The sequence below is a fragment of the Seriola lalandi genome, unplaced genomic scaffold, assembly GCF_002814215.2.
Source record: "Seriola lalandi dorsalis isolate HSWRI2012SDOR001 ecotype SW California unplaced genomic scaffold, Sedor1 jcf7180002054885, whole genome shotgun sequence".
In the NCBI taxonomy this organism is placed as follows: Eukaryota; Metazoa; Chordata; class Actinopteri; order Carangiformes; family Carangidae; genus Seriola; species Seriola lalandi.
Window position 1 is genome coordinate 4,558,014 of NW_019525437.1, and position 20,223 is coordinate 4,578,236.

At 41.9% G+C, this 20,223-nt stretch overlaps 1 protein-coding gene across 1 annotated transcript in view; it reads right to left on the reverse strand.

Annotated features, from left to right (window-relative positions):
- zc3h3 (zinc finger CCCH-type containing 3) overlaps positions 1 to 20,223 on the reverse strand; it is a 59,949-nt gene that overhangs the window by 8,944 nt on the left and 30,782 nt on the right. Inside the window, exons 4-9 of the mRNA XM_023428982.2 lie at positions 17,404 to 17,554; positions 9,340 to 9,503; positions 6,991 to 7,066; positions 6,403 to 6,558; positions 5,187 to 5,256; positions 1,982 to 2,113 (exon numbers count right to left, since the gene is read on the reverse strand). Coding sequence (XP_023284750.1) covers positions 1,982 to 2,113; positions 5,187 to 5,256; positions 6,403 to 6,558; positions 6,991 to 7,066; positions 9,340 to 9,503; positions 17,404 to 17,554 — 749 coding nt within the window. The remainder of the gene's footprint in view (positions 1 to 1,981; positions 2,114 to 5,186; positions 5,257 to 6,402; positions 6,559 to 6,990; positions 7,067 to 9,339; positions 9,504 to 17,403; positions 17,555 to 20,223) is intronic.

The window sequence follows — 20,223 nt, forward strand, 5'->3', positions numbered from 1 at the left end:
GGGGACGACAAAGGGAGGCAAAGACAGAGGAGGGGGGGCACTGGAGGGTGTGTTTAAGGTGGACATTGGGACAGCGTGTGTGTGTGTGGAGGAGGGGGGAGGGGGGTGGCTGGTGGGCTTGAGTGTCATGTGTAAGTGGCTCTCTGTTACCCATCAGGCCCTCAATGTGTCACTCAGACACTACAGTTATGCCATTATGGACCGCCACCCGCTGCAGCTGTTCCTGCCTGTGTGTCACTGTGTACATGTGTGTGTGTGCGGTGGGCATTGGTTACCAAACTACTTGTTTACCTAAGCCTCAGTTTAACTCCAGTGGAGCTGTACACACACGACGTACAACATAATTGTACGTTCAAATGAAGAGAACAGCTGAAAGGACAAACAGGTAATAGTGTCAGTGCAGCGCTAAATTAAAATGTAGTAACATCAAAGAAACATGAAGTCGCTGACAGTTTATTACAAGATTCACATCTATTATTTCAACTCTATTCAGACTGACACAGTGATGCAGATTAAATCTGTGCTGGTGGTCGATCTGAACGGGTAAACAAACATCAGCTGATCAGTGTCCACGACCCTCGTCTGACCTGGTTTAAACATGAGTCAGATAAGGCCTGACTTCCCTGAACAGGTGTCTTTACTTCATCTAAAGATATTGATGTTTGAATGTCATTTAACTGACCCCCCGAAGAGAGAGAGAGAGACAGAGGGAGTGTGCAGAATGATGAGCGAGCACAAAACAGTAACAGTGAGCAAACAAGAAAGGTCTAAAGAGAAACTTGTGGATGTTGTATATAGGGCTATGTAACTAATCAAAATATAATCACAATTGCAATATGGCAAAGTGCAATATCCAAATTGCAAGAGATGCTTTTTTTTTTTTTTGATAAAAGGTAAAATGTGTCACATTGATGTGCATTGTTAGCACCATAAGCATTGTGGTGCTGCAGAGACACCCCATATATATATATATAGATATGCATATATCCCAGCGCTGCACACTCAATTGCCCCATTGGGGACAATTAAAGTAATTGATTGACTGATTGAAAAAGTTTTTTGCAATCAGTATTTTAGCCATGCAACTTGTAGATCTGCAGCTGCAGACATGAGTCTGTGAATACTGACAACCAGAGGTTACCCTGTGACTCCCTCTTACGCAGGTTTATTCAGAAGACCAGTGTTAAATGCACTTCTGCAGTCTGACAGAGGTTTGAAAAACCTCACCTGTGTTGGCGTTGCCACACGTGCCGTCACAGAATAGACCACAGCTCTATTCTCCACTGTCAGCACTGATCAACACTCCACAAAACCATTATTTCCTTTAGATTCCCTCCCTGAACTGGTTTATCCTGGATACTGTAATTTCTCTACTTCTTGTCCATTCTGATGATCTTTAGCTGTGCAGCTGGACAAGGAGAAACTTATATTTTAGGTTTAACAATATCAGGAGCTCAATCCGCTGCAGTCGCTGCCACTTGAAGAAAACATTTAAAAAGAGATCTGAGCCATGGCTGCAGACACCGACTTTTCAGAATCACAGAATCAAGTGACACAAATTCACTGTATCCTTCATATTACACTTCATCCTGCACTGTGATGTCTGAGATGTTGTAGCACATTGGGTGTGTGTTACAGGTGTTTGTTATAGCCAGTGATTGCACACAACTGGAATTTCTTTGTCAAACATCTGACCTTCTCCAGCTTTGCTTTAATTTTATCATTTATACTCATTGTAAATCTTTGTTGTTCTGTGTGTGTTTTGTTGGCTTGGTTGTGTATTTGCTTCTGCTCTGTTGATATGGGGGTGATGCATGGATGGTGGAATTGAAAATTTGTGTGGTGTTCACATTCAGGTTATTTGATTTCATAAACAAAAGAAATAGAGGCTTGGTAATGGGCTGAATATGAAATAGCTGATACTGTCAAATATACTTTGAAGCTCTCTCTCAGATGTCTTTCGTGTGTTTGTGTATTTTTACCTTCTCTCCCTCGGGACAGTAGCCTTTCACAAAGTCTTCGCACACCTCAGCTTTGCGGGACACGTAGACGTGACTGTAGGGACAGTCGCTGTTGTTACAGATTCCCTTCAGGAAGTAAGAGCACACCGGCATCTGGAGAGAGTCAGACACAAATATGTAAAACATCTGAACCAGAGAAAATGGTGGTTCATGGTGTCTGACACAGACGAGGTAAAAAATTCTAAAACATTTAATCAGAACACAGACTAACACAAGAGACATTGGTTTTGTTGTGTCAAAATATAATGACTCATCTGACTTGTTGCTGGGATATTCCAGGACCGTCCAAAACTCCCAGATTATTGGCAAAATGTCCAAAAAGAGATTGAATTGACTTTGAGAATCAATCTGACGCTGACTAAATTAAGCACTTTTGATTCTTGGCATTATTCCTGAAAACATATTAGACAATAAGTTGAGGTGTTTGTCAAAGATGTGCTTGTGATAGCAAAAAAAGAAGCCTCCTGGTTGACACTTCAGCATATAACAATAGAGGGTTTTGGTGATTTATGTGTTAGAAAAGAAGATAAAAACTGTGTTTATTGTTTTTTCCGCCTTTAAAACAATTTTTTAAAATCTATTTTCCTCTGTTCACCGTCGAAATCATGTGAAAAAAAGAGAGAAAAATGTAAATAAAGACAACAACACCACAGAGAGGAAGAGAGCGGACGTGATGAGAGCACGAGATTACATGAGATTATACGAGTTTGTAAACAGACGTGCGGTTCTAAAACCAAACTGCTGTCATGTACAGATCAGACGTGTCCCGTGTGCCAAGCGATCTGTCACACTAAGCAGCTAAATGACCTTAATTGCAGTTGACAGCGGCAGAGTGAGAGTGAATGTGTGTCTTGACAGCATGTGTGTGTGTGTGTGTGTTGTGTGTGTGTGTGTGTGTGTGTGTGCAGCTAGATCTACTGTTTGGCGTGCAGGGGTGAGCCTGGTGGAGGCCGGTCTAAATATACCTCTGAGAGGGGGTTCAGTGGGCATAGATCAGGGTAGGGAGGGGTGGGGGAGGCGGAGTGTGAGAGGGACTCCACCTCGTTGGGATGAGATCAGTTCTATCTAATTAACTGCTACAGAAATATTTATCCAGGCTGCAGCTTGTCCAGCTCTCATGATGTGTTTATGTGCTTTGGATGTGTGCACAGACCAGGCCAGTGCTGGAAGGGGGAAGACGGGGATGGGGTTCCCGGGTGTGGGGAGGTTGATACCTGGTGGGGGGGGTAGGCTCAGGGGTGTCTGGTTTCGAGGTATTTGTGGTAGTGGGGGAACAGGAGGGTGGAGTGTAGGATTCAAGATTCGGGCTCGCTGTACGCACTAGAGCCCAGATCAGGTTCGGAAGTCTGCTGGGTGTATAACCCTGCAGCCCCCCTTCTCTCCAAAACCCCCGTACAGTCCTGTTTAAGGGGTCCACATGAAATAAGAGTGGTGTATCCGGTGGAGGGAGGGGCCAAAGGTTTGGGGGTTAGGGGTGGGGGTGGAGGGGCTGTTGGAGAGGTGGCATTACAAACAGACAGCTGGGCTCTCAGCACTTACAGGCAGCAGCGTGACAACCAACACAGGTGCAGGGCATTGTGTGTGTGTGTGTGTGTGTGAGTATATGTGAGTGTGTGTGTGTGTGTGTGTGTGTGTGTGTGTGTGTGTGTGTGTGGTGAGGCAAGGCACCTGTTGGAGGGTTGTTTGTCTCAAGTAAAAAAAGAAAAAAGAAGGAAAAAACAGCTTTCCCTTTTTGAATGGCTACACTTTCCCTTAGACGGGCAAGAGAACACACCCACACACACACAGACAGACACACACACACACACACACACACACACACACACACACACACGCACACACGCACACACAGACAAGCACACACACACACACAAACAAATTTCCACTAATACGCCAAAATGATCTATTTAATGAAATCCAAAAACGTCTAAGAGGAAGTGGAGTGAGAATGACCTCAAATCTGTATGAAGAAAAACGATCAGATTAACCTTTATATCATTATGTCTTGTTTTACTTCATTGACTGTCTCATGTTGGTTCAGGTTTGATGTGTGTCTGTTTAAATTACAACCAGTTAAATAAACGGGGCTGCTGGCTGAGATTCATAATGTCTGTAACTCAATAAACTGGATTTACTGCTGGAGTTGAGTTTGGCCAGTGTGATAACTCGATATCACAACTTTGGTAGAATCACACTGAGACAACAATATTCATTGAAAAAAAAAAAAAAAAATCAAGTTGGACTGACGATTAGAAGAAAACTGAAACCAACAAAATGAGTTGGTAAAGTTCGTGTTTTGTCACAACAGGAATATGGCTCATTGAACTGACCTTCAGATGATTTTAGATGTCATTTTAAATACCTTCCCACCCAGAGTGTTTCTTGTTTATGAGCTACAGCTTTTTAACCAGCCTGTGAAGCCAAAGGCAAATTTCCACACCTGTGGATAATAAAGATTGTTATTAATTAAATGGGAAAGTGTGTCCAAGCTTTTGACTGGTACTGTACATATATATGTATCTTATTAATATTTTCAGAGCTGCAACTAACACATATTTTTGTATTAATTAACTGATTAAACATATAGTCATTTGTGAAAAACAGCCAATCAAAACTGGAAATTGTGATTAAATGTTGAACATATATTCAATATTTAATCGATTATCAAATTTGTTGTTGACAAATTTTCCGTGCATTGACTAAATATTATGCTATTAATTTCAGCCATAAGATGTAGTCCTCAGGTGACTGAGTTGCTGTTGCTCATGAGCAGGATAAGACCTCTGATCACAGGTCTGAGGTGAAGATCGTGCTTCACTTTTCTGTATGTGCAAACCAGAGCAGACCTGTGCTAAACTCACGTACTTGGGGGAAGAAAAAAAAAAGAAGAAAAATCAATCATAACAAATGTCTTCCCACTGGTCTGTGTATCCATCAGAACCTTTAGGCTGCTTGTTTACCCATAAGCCTCTCCCTGAATGTCCCATCAGGTTAAGTCTTTCTCACTCCTTCCTGTGTCATGGAAACAGGACCCATGCCAAGAAGGCAAACACGATACACGATGATTGTACGCACTGTACTCAACCCTGGCCTTTGCAATGAAAACCCATAAAACACTATGTTGTCCAACATCTAGGGCCTGTGTGTGAGCGTGCAAGTTTGTTACCTTCTCCTTCGCCACCTTATGGGAGAATGGGCAGGTCCCGTCCGCCTGCTTACACGTCCCTCGCAGAAACCTGCACAACAACAAATAACAACAACAAGCCTGAAAGAAGACACGCTAATAAAGCGGTGAAGTGGGATGAGCTGCTGGTTCTGAAAATAATTTTTCCACACAACAAATTCCAGTTTGGCAGTTTATTCTAATGAAATCCTCCATATTTCATCAACACATAAACACAGGAATCTTCTGGACAATGTGTTGACATGTAGTTTTTGATGTGTATTGATGTATTTTCCATCAGTTTTCTGCGGCAACAGGCTCTAAAATACTACAATACTTATGCGTCTCTGGTGCAGTTGCTATAGAGAAGAAATCAAGCAGCATTGCTTTGCTCTTGCAGTTAGAACTGACACTGTCATGGTTTGTGTATGAATCCAAAACTGACCCAGAAACTGAAAGTGTAGTGATTTTAACTGCTGAACGTTTTATCAGTGTAATCTTTAGCCTCAGTTTGCTGTTAGTGGCACATGCAACAGGATGTGATTTTGTGACTGGATGATAGCGATGCCCCTTTCTGTACTTATTCAAACAGGGGAGTTTCATGTCCATCCGAGCTTTGATAGTGCTTGTATCTGGACTTTTACATCTGGGACCTTAGAAAAACCAAGGAGCTGGTGGTGGAGTTCTGCAGGCACAAACACTCTCCACTCACAGTAACGGGCTGCTGCACCGCAGTCTTTCCTTCCTGCTGCCGTCAGACTGTACAACAAACACTGTACTCAGTAGATCACACACACCAGGAACTGACAGACTCACCATGTGCAATAATGAGCAATAAGTAACACACACCATCCGTGCAATATACCTCACATGCTGCTATTTTGTAAACTTTTGTAAATACCTATTGTATATATTATATTATTATCTATTATTTATCTTTCTAAATATTTACAACTGGCATTTTGAGGTTTTTCTTTCTTGCACTGTCCACTTTGCTTTTGTGACACTGCAAATTTCCCCACCCAGTGTTGGAGCAATAACGGAATATCTTATTTAATCTCATCTTATCTTATCTTGGATGCCTTAACCACCACTTCACTGCTATCGGATGTTCAACGGGTAAATTGGCGCGAGAGGAAGATTTTCTCTCTTTACTGAGGATCAAGCATTTAAGTATTAACTGATCCCCCTTTAATATGACACTGTGTGTTCACGTTACCTTGTGCAGACGGCCACCTTGTCTGGGTCATGTATGTAGGGACAATTGTTGCCGCGGTTACACTTGCCGAAGCGGTTGTAGTACATGCAGTACTGCTTCTGCTGCTTCTTCTGGCGAGCGTGTCTGATTATGGCGAGGCTCCGCTGAACTGCACGACTTGATTCAGAAAACACAGACAAACATGACAAACACACACAGGTTTTCCACAAATCAATAATCAGCAGCCTGTTGTGGCTAAACAGGACAGACTAAGCCAGGAGTTTCTACTCTCAGCCCTATGAGGGGCTTTGGGTATATAGGTATCCTCCATATGCTAATTTTAATTTTAAGATTACTTTTGGCTTTGCAGCTCTCAGCAGAGAGTGATGAAAGGCAGTTAATATTGAGGGAGAGAGAGAGGAGGATCAAATGCAACAGTCTTGGCTGGATTTGATTTCAAGATGGGGCTGTTGTATGATGAGAGCCAGCAGGATGGCCCACATATAAATGCGGCTAATTAAAAAGCTTACAAGTTGGATATGTGTGCAGAAACGTAGACACGAGAGTGCTTCTGCTGAGAATAGATGAAACAGGTTGTGAGAAGCCTACCTGGCTAAGTGTCGAGTGCTGGAGGGTCGGTTCCAAGCAGGAATCATGGGTGAGACGTGGGGGCTGGAGGACCTTGCTGAAAGTGGAGGAAAGAGACAAACTAGTCAAACAGCTCAATCATCTCCAAAAACATAACAAAGGATCAATCAGGAACTAAAAATCCTAAAATTGAGAAAAAAAAAATGGTATAGATCATTTTTTGTCTCTTTCTATTTTCCCCTGAATATTTATTGACACTAATAATTATCATATTTTTTCGTTTTGGTTTATTTTTTCATTAACCTAAATAATCATCATTAAAATTAAACCAGTGCCTCTGGTAGCCACTTCAATATCTGTGGATGCACACACGTTTGCAGAGGAGATGTATGAAGTATGAAAGGAAGCATATTGAGCACAGTTGAACATTTACAGTATGATATAATCTACGGTCATTTTTGTTTCTTACTTGTAAATAGTTTACACTCTGCCCATGTTTTCAATGACGAAATGATACAATATCATGAGGACTAATGCTGTGAAATGTTTCCACTATATTACAAGCTAATAGCATGGTGCTAACACACTGAAGTGGAAGTCGGTTTCTGTCTTTCTTCAGATTTATTCATCATTTTTTAAATGTATTCATCTTACATTTTCTAATGGTGTGATATTACATACATCTTTCCTAAATCAAATTAAAAAATACTATTATAGCTGTCTGAGTGTGTATTTGTGCAGGCAGATGCAATAACAACCTGATATGTGACTGGTTATTTATACTGTGGTGGTTTGACGTGTAGGTGCCAAAGCCAAAGGTGACGTGCAGCTCTGTCTGACAACATCATAAACACTGTGGACCCAATGCACTCCACAAACACTGGAGGGAAAGGTGTGTGTGTCTGTGTGTGTGCGTGTGTATGTGTGTAGAGTTGTTGGAGGCCATGAATAGGAGTGAAGAAGAAGACAGGGAGGTGAGGAGGTCGGCGTTACAGATGACGGTTGACCTCTAATTTTGGAAGAGTTTCGACGTTTCACGCTGTGGTGTGATTTAAGCGCAGCAGGATTTCAGGCCAGTGGCTCCGGACCAAGAACAAATGTGAAGCTCTGCAGTGGAAGATATGAAATCAAAACTCCTGCGGAGAGGACACCTGAGGCTTGTTTCTGGAGGATGCAGGAATGCGTGTGTTGGGATGCCGGTCACGAGTTTAACAGAGTGGAGCTCTTCAATTTCTCCTGCAGGTGTAGTTGCTGCAGAGTGGGTATAAGAGAGAAGTGTGGAGGAAGGAGGTAGAGGAGCAGATCCAGGCTTTAATCTGCACCGTCCAGTTCTCCAGACCCTCCCCCTCGCTGCTCTGACAGATGACAACTTTATTATTTCAGATGGCAAATCCAGCCAGCTCTACTAAGTCCATTAGAGAGCATGTGGACAGAGCTGCAGCCACAAACATGAATTAACACCCTTGTATCACCTCCGGCTGCACACAGATTTACTGCCCTGTACTCGCAAGGCATGTCGTGAATAGGGCAGGGTATTGAACCTGAGTACCTTTTTAGCACTGACTGAAATGTGCCTGAGCACAAACTATCAAAAACCATTAAGTATCAAATGCTAATATTAAATGACTGGTTAGATTCAAGCTGTTCAAATGATACCCAGCTTTAGTCTTGCATATACAAACTTGAGATGTACTTGAGTGCTCTGCCCAATAACCTTTCACCCCTTTGATCTCATTTGAATTAATGCGCATATATTGGCTGATTCAAGTTCAAAACCACGACAGATTTCAACACGTGCACTATAAATGAAGAAAATAAATATGTACATTCAGACTCAGTCAGTTACATTCATCTGTAAACTCTGGGAGGTAAAAATATAAATACAACCTCTTCTTAACAGTTGATAAAAGACTGGACCCTCCTTTAATGAATGAAGCATTTCGACAGTGACTCAGCAGCTCCGGTATTATCGAGTAAAACTCAGCTCTTCACATTTTTCTCCAGCTCAGAAACAACAGATTCATTAAAACTTGACAGTTAAGTTTTGTTTTGTCGAATGAATTTTCCCAAGATGTTAAAAAAGAAAGACAAAACATACAGACTCAATGTTAAAGATGTGTAACAAGCTGTTTGAATAACAGATTTAGGGTATGTTGAGTATGTTTTTTCTTCATCGTTATTTATTAGAAATAAATTAAAGTTAAATAAGCCATTAATAATAATGATTTTTAAATTGCCACGCCTCAGCTGTGAATGATCAAACTCCTGTAGTTGTCATTTTTGATTCAAATGCTAAACAATCACCACATCATCTGTACGCTTTGTTATTGTTGACGATGATGATGATTGTTGTGGCGAGGTTCGGTGTACCTGTTCGGCTGATCGACATGTTGGACGCCACAGTGCGGGACAGCTTATTGGCTGACACCCGGTACAGGGAGCCACCGATCCAGCACATGCCTCCTCCCCTCCAGTGCTGGGTGGATGACGGGTGTCTGTCGTGGGGAGCTCGAAGACGGTTCTGAAGGAAACTCCTGCGAGGGACAAGGAGGAGGCAGAGGAGGAGATGAAATAAGAGATGAACATGAATTCTAAAGATGTTTGATTAAGTCATATTCATACAGAGCAGTTTCTTACACCTTGGAATGACTGTAACTGTCCCTTAAGCTCAGTTTACAAACTGTGTGAAATTTTCAGTCATGCTGGAATGATATTACTGTATCTCCCTCAGTTCCACCCCTCTTTTGCCCGTCTTCCCTCCAGCTCTTCCTCTATATCTCCCCTCCTCACTTTATGTTTCCCATCCTCTACTCTCCCCTCCTCCCCCTTCTCCCTCTCTCTCTCCCTCCCATGTCACAGCACTCTGTTAAATTGCTCCTCTAATGGAAAGGACGGCAGTGTGGAAATGGAGAGAATTGAAAAGAGGAGAGGAGGAAATCAATGAGATAATAGGCAGGGCAGGGGGCCAGAGCAGCGAGGTTGGCCCCTACACTGGAGCGTAGAGACCACACACACACACACACACACACACACACACACACACACACACACACACACACACACTGTATCACAACACACTTCAGCTACAGTACGTACAGTGCACACAATCACAGGCCTCTACAGACACATGCTCACCATTCAGGAGCCACTCAGTAGACTTGTGTATGTGCGTGGTGGCTGAATGTGTGAGCCTGCGATGTGTGCGGGGATGTTGGGTGGTGGTGGGGCGGGGCAGGGGTTATGGCGATAAATTGCGCTGTCCTGTCACTTCTATTTGGGGCGGATTGGGGCTGGTGTGCAGGGCGCCACTGGAGGTAATTTGCTGCCGTATTTCAGATGGGCTGGAAATGGGTTTAGAGCGAGAGTTCATGCCTCCCATTACAGAGAGAAGAGAGGGTTACCCCAAACGCACGCCACGCGCAAAACAACTGACATGGACGCTTAACACGCTGCGGCCCGCGCTGAGCTGCTGCACTGCTGCAAATAAGAAAAAGAAGGAGCAAATATCAGCCATCAGCTGCGTTCACGTGCACCATCTACCTGACTGCGTGCCATAACTCAGAGGCACAGACACTCAGTTTCACTGATCAGTGGCTGCCCTACACAGGGCAACAGCAGCCAGGGGAGCTGTAATGGAGGCTAATGTTGGAGCGCTGACTGCCACCCAGGGAGGCTTAAACAAGGACCGGGCGGCCTGGGGAGCCACAATGGAGGTTAATGGGGATATGACATGAACAGTTAACACAGACGGTAGTTAACCCTGACACAGGGCTGTAGTCAGGGGGGTGAAAGGGGGTGTGACACCCAGTTTGTTAGCATTTTCACACTGGGTCTGTGTTTTTGGGTCCAAATCACAGAGTGATTGTCCTGCTTATACACTAATTTCAATCTGAGGTACATTTCCATGTTTAACCCATAAAAGTGCAAATTCATCACTTTTGCCAAGAAATTATGTTATCACAGTTTTTATGTTGCTGTTTGGCCTTTTGATCGAGAAGGACAGAAAGCATGGAGAGAGAGAGAGAGGGAGATGGCAAAGGTCACCATCCAGATTCAAGTAATGCAAGAATTCTGCTTCTGCAAAGATACACGTAAACATGAGGAGTGTCAGTGGAATAGGTTACCTTAGGTCGCAAAGACTCACAGATTAGCCAATGTTTACACTTCTAAAATCTAAATGTGTTGTGCAACAAATGACCACTAACATGTTAGCGTTACGCCGAAAATCTACACAAGAATTAAACAAAATAATCTCCAAACCAAACCTGTGCATGTTCACATGTTCCACGCTGTATGCTTTAGGTTATTAGACACCTCATGGGGTAAGAAATAACACCACAACACAGCATCAAACTGGTCTGCTGCGGTCTGGAAAAAGCATTAATAAAACTATTTTTAGCTAAACTCCGCAATCCAGACTAAACTGCAGTTTACACTGTATAAAGTTCTTAGACTTTAAGGTTTTGCTTGCATACACACATTTTAATCACCACACCAATGTGAGACACACAGCCGTGGGAATGAGTTTTAGCCTCAGGTCTAACACCATTAGTGAAAACAGCCGCTGTGGGAGCAGTTACCTACACAATAAGGTAATCTGCCTGTAATGAGAGAGGAGGAGAGGAGGAAGGAGGAACAGGAACAAACAGTAGAGAGCAGAAAAACTACAACATCAGAGAAGGGCAGAGTTTTTATCTCTGCCTCCAGACTCTCCTTAGCCTGTTTCCCGTGGTGTCCTTGACCTCCGGAGGAATATCTGTTATCAGAGAGCCTTCAGGCCTGTCTGATGCACAAATCCTCCACTGCTGGACAGTTAAGTTGTTTCAGGGGGAAGCCTTTTCTATTGTTGTCTGTTTTGCATCCACAAGGCCTGACTGACATTTCTACACAGTCTTTATCCAAATTTCCAAACTATTTAAAGCTCCACTAATCAATATTTACTTTATTAACAATTAGTGACAAACCCTTATGAAATTATCACTAACTTTTAGTTTCTTGTTTTGGTTTTAAGGTACATTTACTTTATGGTTCAATCTCAGTCTGTCTATCATTTGCTCACTACAGCTGAACGACAAAGTTAGAGACAAGCCGGTCAGAAAGTGAAACAGATATTTTTCTTAAGAGCTGTACAGTGAAGTCTGTAAACATTTTCTGTTGTTTTGGCTCTATATTCCAGAGAAAATGGGATTTGAAACAAAACAATAACTGTGAGCTTCAAACTGTTGATATAATCTTAACATCCATATTGGACAGACAGTTTTGCCGTTTTTATACGCAAGGTCCACCAGTTTTTGTGCAGCAGGGTCACGACAGGGCTGCAGTCTTCACTCAGTATAGACGTTAATATTGTCTTCAAATAACAGCTGGATGTCAGCACTTTAACCTCATTGCCTACACAGCATCAAAACATGTGTCAATCTAAATGATTTCTATATTTCCTTAAGTTCTTTATTTTTTAGCAGCACGAATAAAAGTAATATTACAAAAAAACATTACCTACTCTTGACTAGAGGTTTGATGAACTGTATAGCAGCCAAAGCCCAAGGTTACATCTTTAAATGTCTTAACTTGACTAACTAACTGTGTAACAACATTTATATTCAAATTACAGAGATTTAAAAACAGACTGCAACAGTAAATCCTCACATTAGATATGTTTTGCTTCATGAATGACAAAAAATGAATTGAATTTGTTGTTTGTCGATTAAATTTCTGTTACTCAATTAATCCACTAATTATTACAGCTGTGAAATACAGTATGTACACTGTGTGTTATAAAACAGGAAGACAATGACTGGAGGTCAGAGTGAAAGAAGTGAAAGTCCACAAAAAAGACAGGAAAACATATGGAGGGAAAAAGAAAGAAATAGAGGAGGGGGGCAAGGGCATAAAGAAAGTCCCTTGAGACTACTCTGTAAGTGTATGTGTTCGTGGTTGTGTGTGTGTTTGTGTGTGTGCATGCATGCAGGTGTGTGCACGTGGACTTCTCTGACCATGCGATGCACGGATAGAGGAGAGCGCGATTCAGCATTACCCGCGCTGTTGATGAATGATCCGACTTTTGTTTTAGTGACAGGGAAGAATTTGGAGGGTCGCGCGACTGCTCAGAATAATGCTGCCCTCGTCTATTTGTCTGCAACCCAAGCATTAGTGAGCTCATATTGGGAAACAGTTACCCTTGAAACAGAGCACAGCAAAAAACAGTCATCTGGCTAATTCCAACAGTGAGGACTGCTGCTCTTCTTCAGGCACTTAAAGGAAACCAAAGCAGCGTCATTACGCATCATGATCCTATAACTTAAGAGGAGCCGAATAATGAACAAAATCCTCTTTTAAGGCAAGTCAGAGAGGATCAGTGCAGAATAGAGCGTGAACAGCACCACAACAGCCTCATAACAAGCGACTGTAAGAGACGGGGAGATGACTAATGTGATGGGTAATGAGTAAATGAATGAATTGGGGAATAAAAGGGGATGAATGGGGGAGTGAATGCGGGAAAAGGAGGAGAGAAGTGAAGAAGAGGGAGCGCTGCTTCACTTTATTGCCCAGTCTCTTACATCCTGAACTGATCGATACTGAAGCACTAAAGGAGATGAGCGCCTGGACCCAGTGTGTGTGAGTGTGTGTATGTGTGTGTGTAGATGTATACACTCAAAAATAGTACACTTATTTGGAGTTGGGGTTGTCTTGCCATGTTGGGGGCTTTAAGTTTATGGCAGAAATAAATCAGACAAAGTCAGAGGCAAGTGCACGAGGAGACAATAAACAGTCGTATGTAGATGTGGCACAAAGTTTTCATTAAAAGAGCAATAGAAAATGAAAGAAAGCAACGGAACAAACATGACATGGCTACAAAAAATTAAAGAGGGGACAGGGAAGAGAAAAATGGGGAGTGTGTGTGTGAGAGAGATGAAGGGAGGCGTGGACTGTAATTTATCCTGCAGTGTGCGTGCTTTACGGCTTTCTTAATTCAACTCCTGCTACTATTAATGGAGTTAATGTTGAGATTATATCTATTTTCTGGTGGCGGGGGCTGAAATACTGCAGCCGGTTCCTCCGCCCTCAAACTGCTGCCCAGCACTAAATCACCCACCACCACCATGACGCTCACTATGGCTAATACCAGGTGGAGGGAGTAGTATGCTGGGTAGAGAGAACCTCACTTCCTGTGGGCCTGGGAACAGGAACAGTGTCTACAACAAGCAGGTTAGAAGGGTTTAGTTAGACTGGTTGGTTAGTATGATGCAAAACTGTACAATAATTAGTTTTTTAGGGAAACAAACTATTGTGAATATTAAGGAGAAAAAAAACACATAAAAGCATCTTATATAATTTCTGCAGGATAGAAAAAATGCTTCTCACCATTTCAGGTTTTCTTCTAAAAATGATTTCTCTCCTTCCTGTGCGTTATGATTTTGGTTGCATTTGCCTTTTATCTTTATGTTTGCTAGACTATTTTTTTTCTCTGTAAAATACTTATAATATGCAAATTGTGTTTTATGAAAGGTTTTACTAAAACTGCAATGAGTAATAACTCTGCTTTTATTGTCCTACATCCATATGAATTGATCTTGCTCCCTCAATGAAACACCATAAATAAAAGCTGACTGAATGAATGAATGAAAGAATGAAAGAATAAGAGAAGCATGTAAATTGTACGTATCTTGAACTGTCTGTGACCATCTTTATACAGCAGCGGGATTTCTATCTTGATTTACCTTTTTTGTACCATCAAGGATTCTTTCACACCTGTTTGGTTCGGTAAAAATGAACTTTTTAACATTTTCCGGTTCAGTACAATTAGTTTGAGCTGCTGAGAAAGTTTTCAATTGAACTCTGGTGCAGAATAAACTGTAATCCATCATAATATCGCTGTGTAAAACACCTCTTCTTGGTCCTTTCTCTACACTTGCATGGATTCTTGTGTTTGACATTTGAGACCTCCGGTTGTCTGTGTTCAATGAAAGAAAGGATCTTGTAAAAAACATGCAAAAAACTTTGTAGTGGGATTATCCAGCCCCATCTAAAAATCAAAATGGTGTCTTCACTGCATATATCTGTGTTATGTCGCCATGTCAAATCTATACATCCTCTGGACCACAGTGCGAGGGTGGGTCGAGGTTGGCTCTTGAGTAAGAGGTTCAGCTATGACCAGATACAGAGATAAGAGCTGAGGACATATGAGGACAGGGTCCGGTGGGTCTGATAGGCCAAAGATGAAGAGCAGCACTCAGTAGTTAAGAGCAGAGAACATGAGCTCATGCTCCACTCAATAGCTGCAAACTGATAAAAGTGGAGGGTCTTTGGAGTTAAACAGATAGATAAGCATGAGAAAGGAGCGGATGAGTGGGTGAGGCGGGCAGGGGGGGGTGATCCACTATCCCTGGGGACCCGACCTGTCCCCCTCCCTCCCTATCTCTTTCCTCTCTTCTACACACTTGGTGATATTTCACAAGATGTCACGGGGCTCAAATTGAAAATCCCTTGATGAATCAATATTTACTGCAGCAGCTAAATGAATAGTAATAAGTCACCAGAGGCTGAGTCCGGCCACTGTCCAGGGCCCTCTGTCTCACCAAATCCGGATTACACAAATGAACCCACCCCCCTCCCCCATCATCAACACACACACATGCAAAACATAAACACACAGAATGCTTTAATTATTAACCAAACAAATAACAACTTATAGGATCAGTTCATCCAAATTGTAAAGATGACATATTTTTGCACTTACCACTAATGGCATGTAGCCACAGAGACAGTTGGAACTACTTTCTACCCAAGAAATAGTCCCTACATGGAATCTGTTTACAGTGGTTTATGGGTGATACTTAGTAACAGGAACGTCATCTCTGGAGAGTAAAGTTTCAAATCTGGATATCTGTAAAACTCAGTGCATAACAATGGAATCATATGCATGATTAGATACTGGAGAGAAAAAATGTGTTTTTATTAACTGGATGAACTAACCCTCTAAAATGCACACACAGAATGGAGGATTTACTATATTTCCAATATAAAAATATTCAGAATTTAATTTACAATGACTTTGGCAAAAATGTTAAACGTTTGCTGGTTCCAGCTTCTGAAATGTCAGGATTTGTTTGTTTTATATCCTTTTTAACTGAATATGTGTAGTAATAAAAAATAAAAAGGCAATTTGAATATATATACTTGGGGTTTAGGAGCTTGTTAGGAATATTTTTCACAATTTTCTGCTCTTATTCAAAAAGATATCGACAGATTTATCAATGCTGAATCAGTTGGAACCCTACAAGCTTTTTACCACTAAAACAATATGCAGAGTAGAGAAACCTACACTCATGCCATTTTCAGCTCCCTGCAGTTTGATGTGTGTGTGTATGTGTGTGTGTGTGTGTGTGTGTGTGTGTGTGTGTGTGTGTTTGTGTGTGTGTGTGAGAGAGAGAGACATTGTGTAGTCATACCGCAGCCAGTTTCCAGGAAGAGCATCCCGCTAATTCTCTGCACATTAACAGATCATCAAAACCAACCACAACAACCCGGTCACAGCTTTCATAACCAAAGTTCAAACAGGACGGAGCCACTGCAGAGAACAGAGCTCAACACATTCATTCATAAATGTTAGCAGTAGCACGTCTTTGTCATCGTGGTAAAGTCATGAATGAAGCTTTAACATCGCACAGTAATGGCCGCCTCATAAACATTAATTAACTCTCTACTCTCAGATATGACCTCACCACCACAACCAGTCATATCACACATAAAGATCTACTCAGCTGTTTATGGTTCTGGGCTAAAAACATGTATTTTTATGAGTCACACAGAATTCCATATTCCTTTGTTAATAGACAGGTGCTGAAATTATTTGTCGATTAATTGATAGTTGACAGAAAGTAATTTATTATCATTATTATGCAAAAATGTTAAATATTCTCTGGTTCCAGGTTCTCAAATTGAGGATTTGCTGCTTTTTTTTCTGTTTTATATCTTTGTAAACTGAATTTATTTTCACTTTTGAACCATTTGTCAGATAAAACAAACAATTTAAGGGCAGCACTTTGGGCTGAGTTAGGATGAGTATTGAAACAGAGGGGATTAAAGTTAGATAAATGAAGGTAAAAAAAAAGAAATAAGGAAAAGACGGGGGCTCTAATCACATTAAGACACAGACCCGCCCACCCATCCCTCTGTCTATATCTGGCCTAGGTGAGACACTTTCCCTGCTGGTGTAAATTAAAGGGAGGAGAACGTTGGTGCAAATGGTTTATTCTCTGAGTTATCTACTGTGTAAAAATGAGCACCATAAATTTCCGACCTCTTCCACTCATGCTCCACATGATGGTGACATAAAAGACAGGGCCCTGCTCTGCACTGACAGATATCAGCCATTGAGACACATTAAACCCAGACCTGCAGGAGATGTGTGAGTATTTGTCTTCGTGGATTTACCTGGCAGACTGGATCCTCTTGGCTCTCCAGGACAGGGCGGGGTTGTAGTGGAGGGTGTGTGCGGTGCTGGAGCCCGGGCGGGTGACCATCTTGTAGCGTGTCCTGAACACCCGCTGGGAGGCGGGGCTATAGTGGGGAGAAGAGGTGGGACCTGAGGACAGCAACATGGACAGATAAGTATGAAAATCTGATCACACATGAAACATCCAGTCAGTGTGTGAACAAACGCACATATAGCTACACATCATTTCAAATGCATAAAACTGTGAGTACACACACACATACACACAAAAGTTTGTCTGAGGACTCTGGCAGGTGTGCTCTTTAATAAGCTTCACATATAAAAATGAGAGGGAATAACAAAGGCAGAATTTTTATGAGCATAATAAATCATTTCCTCTGTCTCTTTCCTCGCTGCCTTCATCCCTCCTGCCCGGCTCTCATTCGTTATATCATTTTACAGATCCATCAGAGAAGAGGCGTGAGAGTACAGAGATCGGAGTAGGGGGAAAAAAAAAAAAGAGGACTAAGTATTTTTTATTTATTTATTTATTTGGCTGTGTATCCATCATGTTGTTTTATGATGGCCTGGGCTGGCTGACATACTCGCACGAAGAAGAGAATTTGCATTGTGGATCATCCCAGTCCCTGTTCACCAAGATTAAAGACTACATGAGCCAAGAGCCTCTCTACTGAAGTCTGAAATGTGGGGTCACTGTGGGTAGTTGTAGAGGAGGATTACAGATTTAAATTATTTTCCTTTCTATCAGTTATGATGAAATTGTATTATGTATATGTAGACCCAGCAATATCGTTAAGAAGAGGTCCAGTGGGTCAAGTCGTGAGGCCAGGTCATGCTGCCAAGCATCTGCTCTTTGCTCGGGCGTGTGTAGGATTTAAAGGCAGCTTCGAGTTAGGTCAGGACTTGAGAAGGTGTCACCTGTCAGAGGCTTCAGGAGATTTATGACGAAAGCCTGATACCCATTAGCGATAGGTCAAAATATAATTTAACATGAACTCCGAGCTTGGCATATTTAACTGTGTATCTATAACCGTGATGACATTTACAGCAGATAGTTTGGGGAATAATTTTAGTTAGCATTTTCAATTTTGCAATTTGTTTTCTGTTCAAAATGAATTTTAGAGAAATTTCAATCCAAATAACTGTGGGTATTTGCCACGTCCTCTGTGAGCCAACTGTCTCACCTGTTAAAAACTGTTCCCATCTCTGCTGCTGGCAGATGTCAGTTCAGTGTCTGATCGATGTGAACTACCTCCACCCACCGTCCAATTCTTCATTTGAGCCTTTTCTTCACATTTTCATCACTACCAGTCTAGTACTGCTCGTGACATACTTGGTCTGTACAATGTTATTATTGCTAATAGAAACAATAGCCAAAACTAAATAAATAAGATCCAATATATCCTCACTGATGAGCTTTCACACACATGGATGAAAAGCTTTGTGGAAAATTGCATTTGTAAAAAGCCTTTTATGAATTAATTTGCCACAAGCTGTATAGTATTTCATGGAGAGGTAAAAAACCTTCCGCTGCTGCATCCTGAAAAGACTTAATGCAACATGAATCAGCTGCTCAACATATTCATTTAAATTATTCCACACACACAATAAAATGTCATTATCTGCGCCACCTTTTCCCCCTTGTACCAATCCTTCACTGTGGTGGTCAGTGACAGCACTCTGTCTCCATAATGAGTAAAGAAGAGACAGAGTGAAGGGGGGGGGGGGGTAACAAATGAGTTTATACACTCGGTGAGGAGCTCATTTCCAATCGCCTCTTTCACATGTCTTTAATTGCCAATTATCAGGATTGTTGCCGTTTTAATTAGCGTCCAATAACAAACCATGACCACGAGGGCTGCAGTGACAAATAAAATGATTCGATTTCCACTTTCCACAGTTCTCTCTCTCTCTCTCCCTCTCTCTCCCTCCTCCCCTCCACTCTCACTCCCCCTCAGGCGCTGGTTTCATTTGTCGGCCGGGATGCAGCTCTGGATCAGCTGGAGAATTCATCTCAGACAAACTATTACTGTTGAACAAATCACTGCTAGATACTGGCTGCATGTTTAGGACACACACACACACACACACACACACACACACACACACACACTGTGCCTTGTACATATACACTCAGGAAGAAGCTCACAATGTCTGTACATAGGGTTCTAGGGTTATTATTCTTTCTTAAGTGTAAGTTGAAACTGTATCAGGAGCCCTGGGGATCTTCGGACCACACATCTGACTTTGTTTGAGTGAAGTTGCTGTGTTCCCATACTATAGTATTTTTATACATCATTTTATTATCCTTCGATAAATCCAAGCTGATTGCAATTAAAAACTAACTAATCAACTCTTATCAGTTGTATTAGTTTTCTTTCACATGTAAAGTTGTTTCTGAAGTTGAAAAGTGCAACATAGGTCTGTGCTGAAGAGCATTCAAGTGTGCTGAAGAGTGTACAAGTATTTCATACGTGATTTTCCAGATTTACATGCAACACTATGATATGTATCAAAATGAGAAAAAAATATTCTCATTAAGGTGTTTCAGCCATATCACCCAGCCCCAGATCTGTGGGCGTGTTAGGTGCATGAGAGAGAGACCTTGGAATAAAAGACAGACAGCACAAGAGAGAGAGAGCTAGGGAGAGTATATGGGTGCAGGTTTATGGAGGGAGTTGTGTTTTGTACAGGATTAGTTGCCTGGCTTGAAGTCACTTTTTGTCCCACAGTCCATCTGTATTGCAGTCAGAGCTATTTGGGCGTCTTGGCAGATGACAAATAGGGCTTGTCAAAGG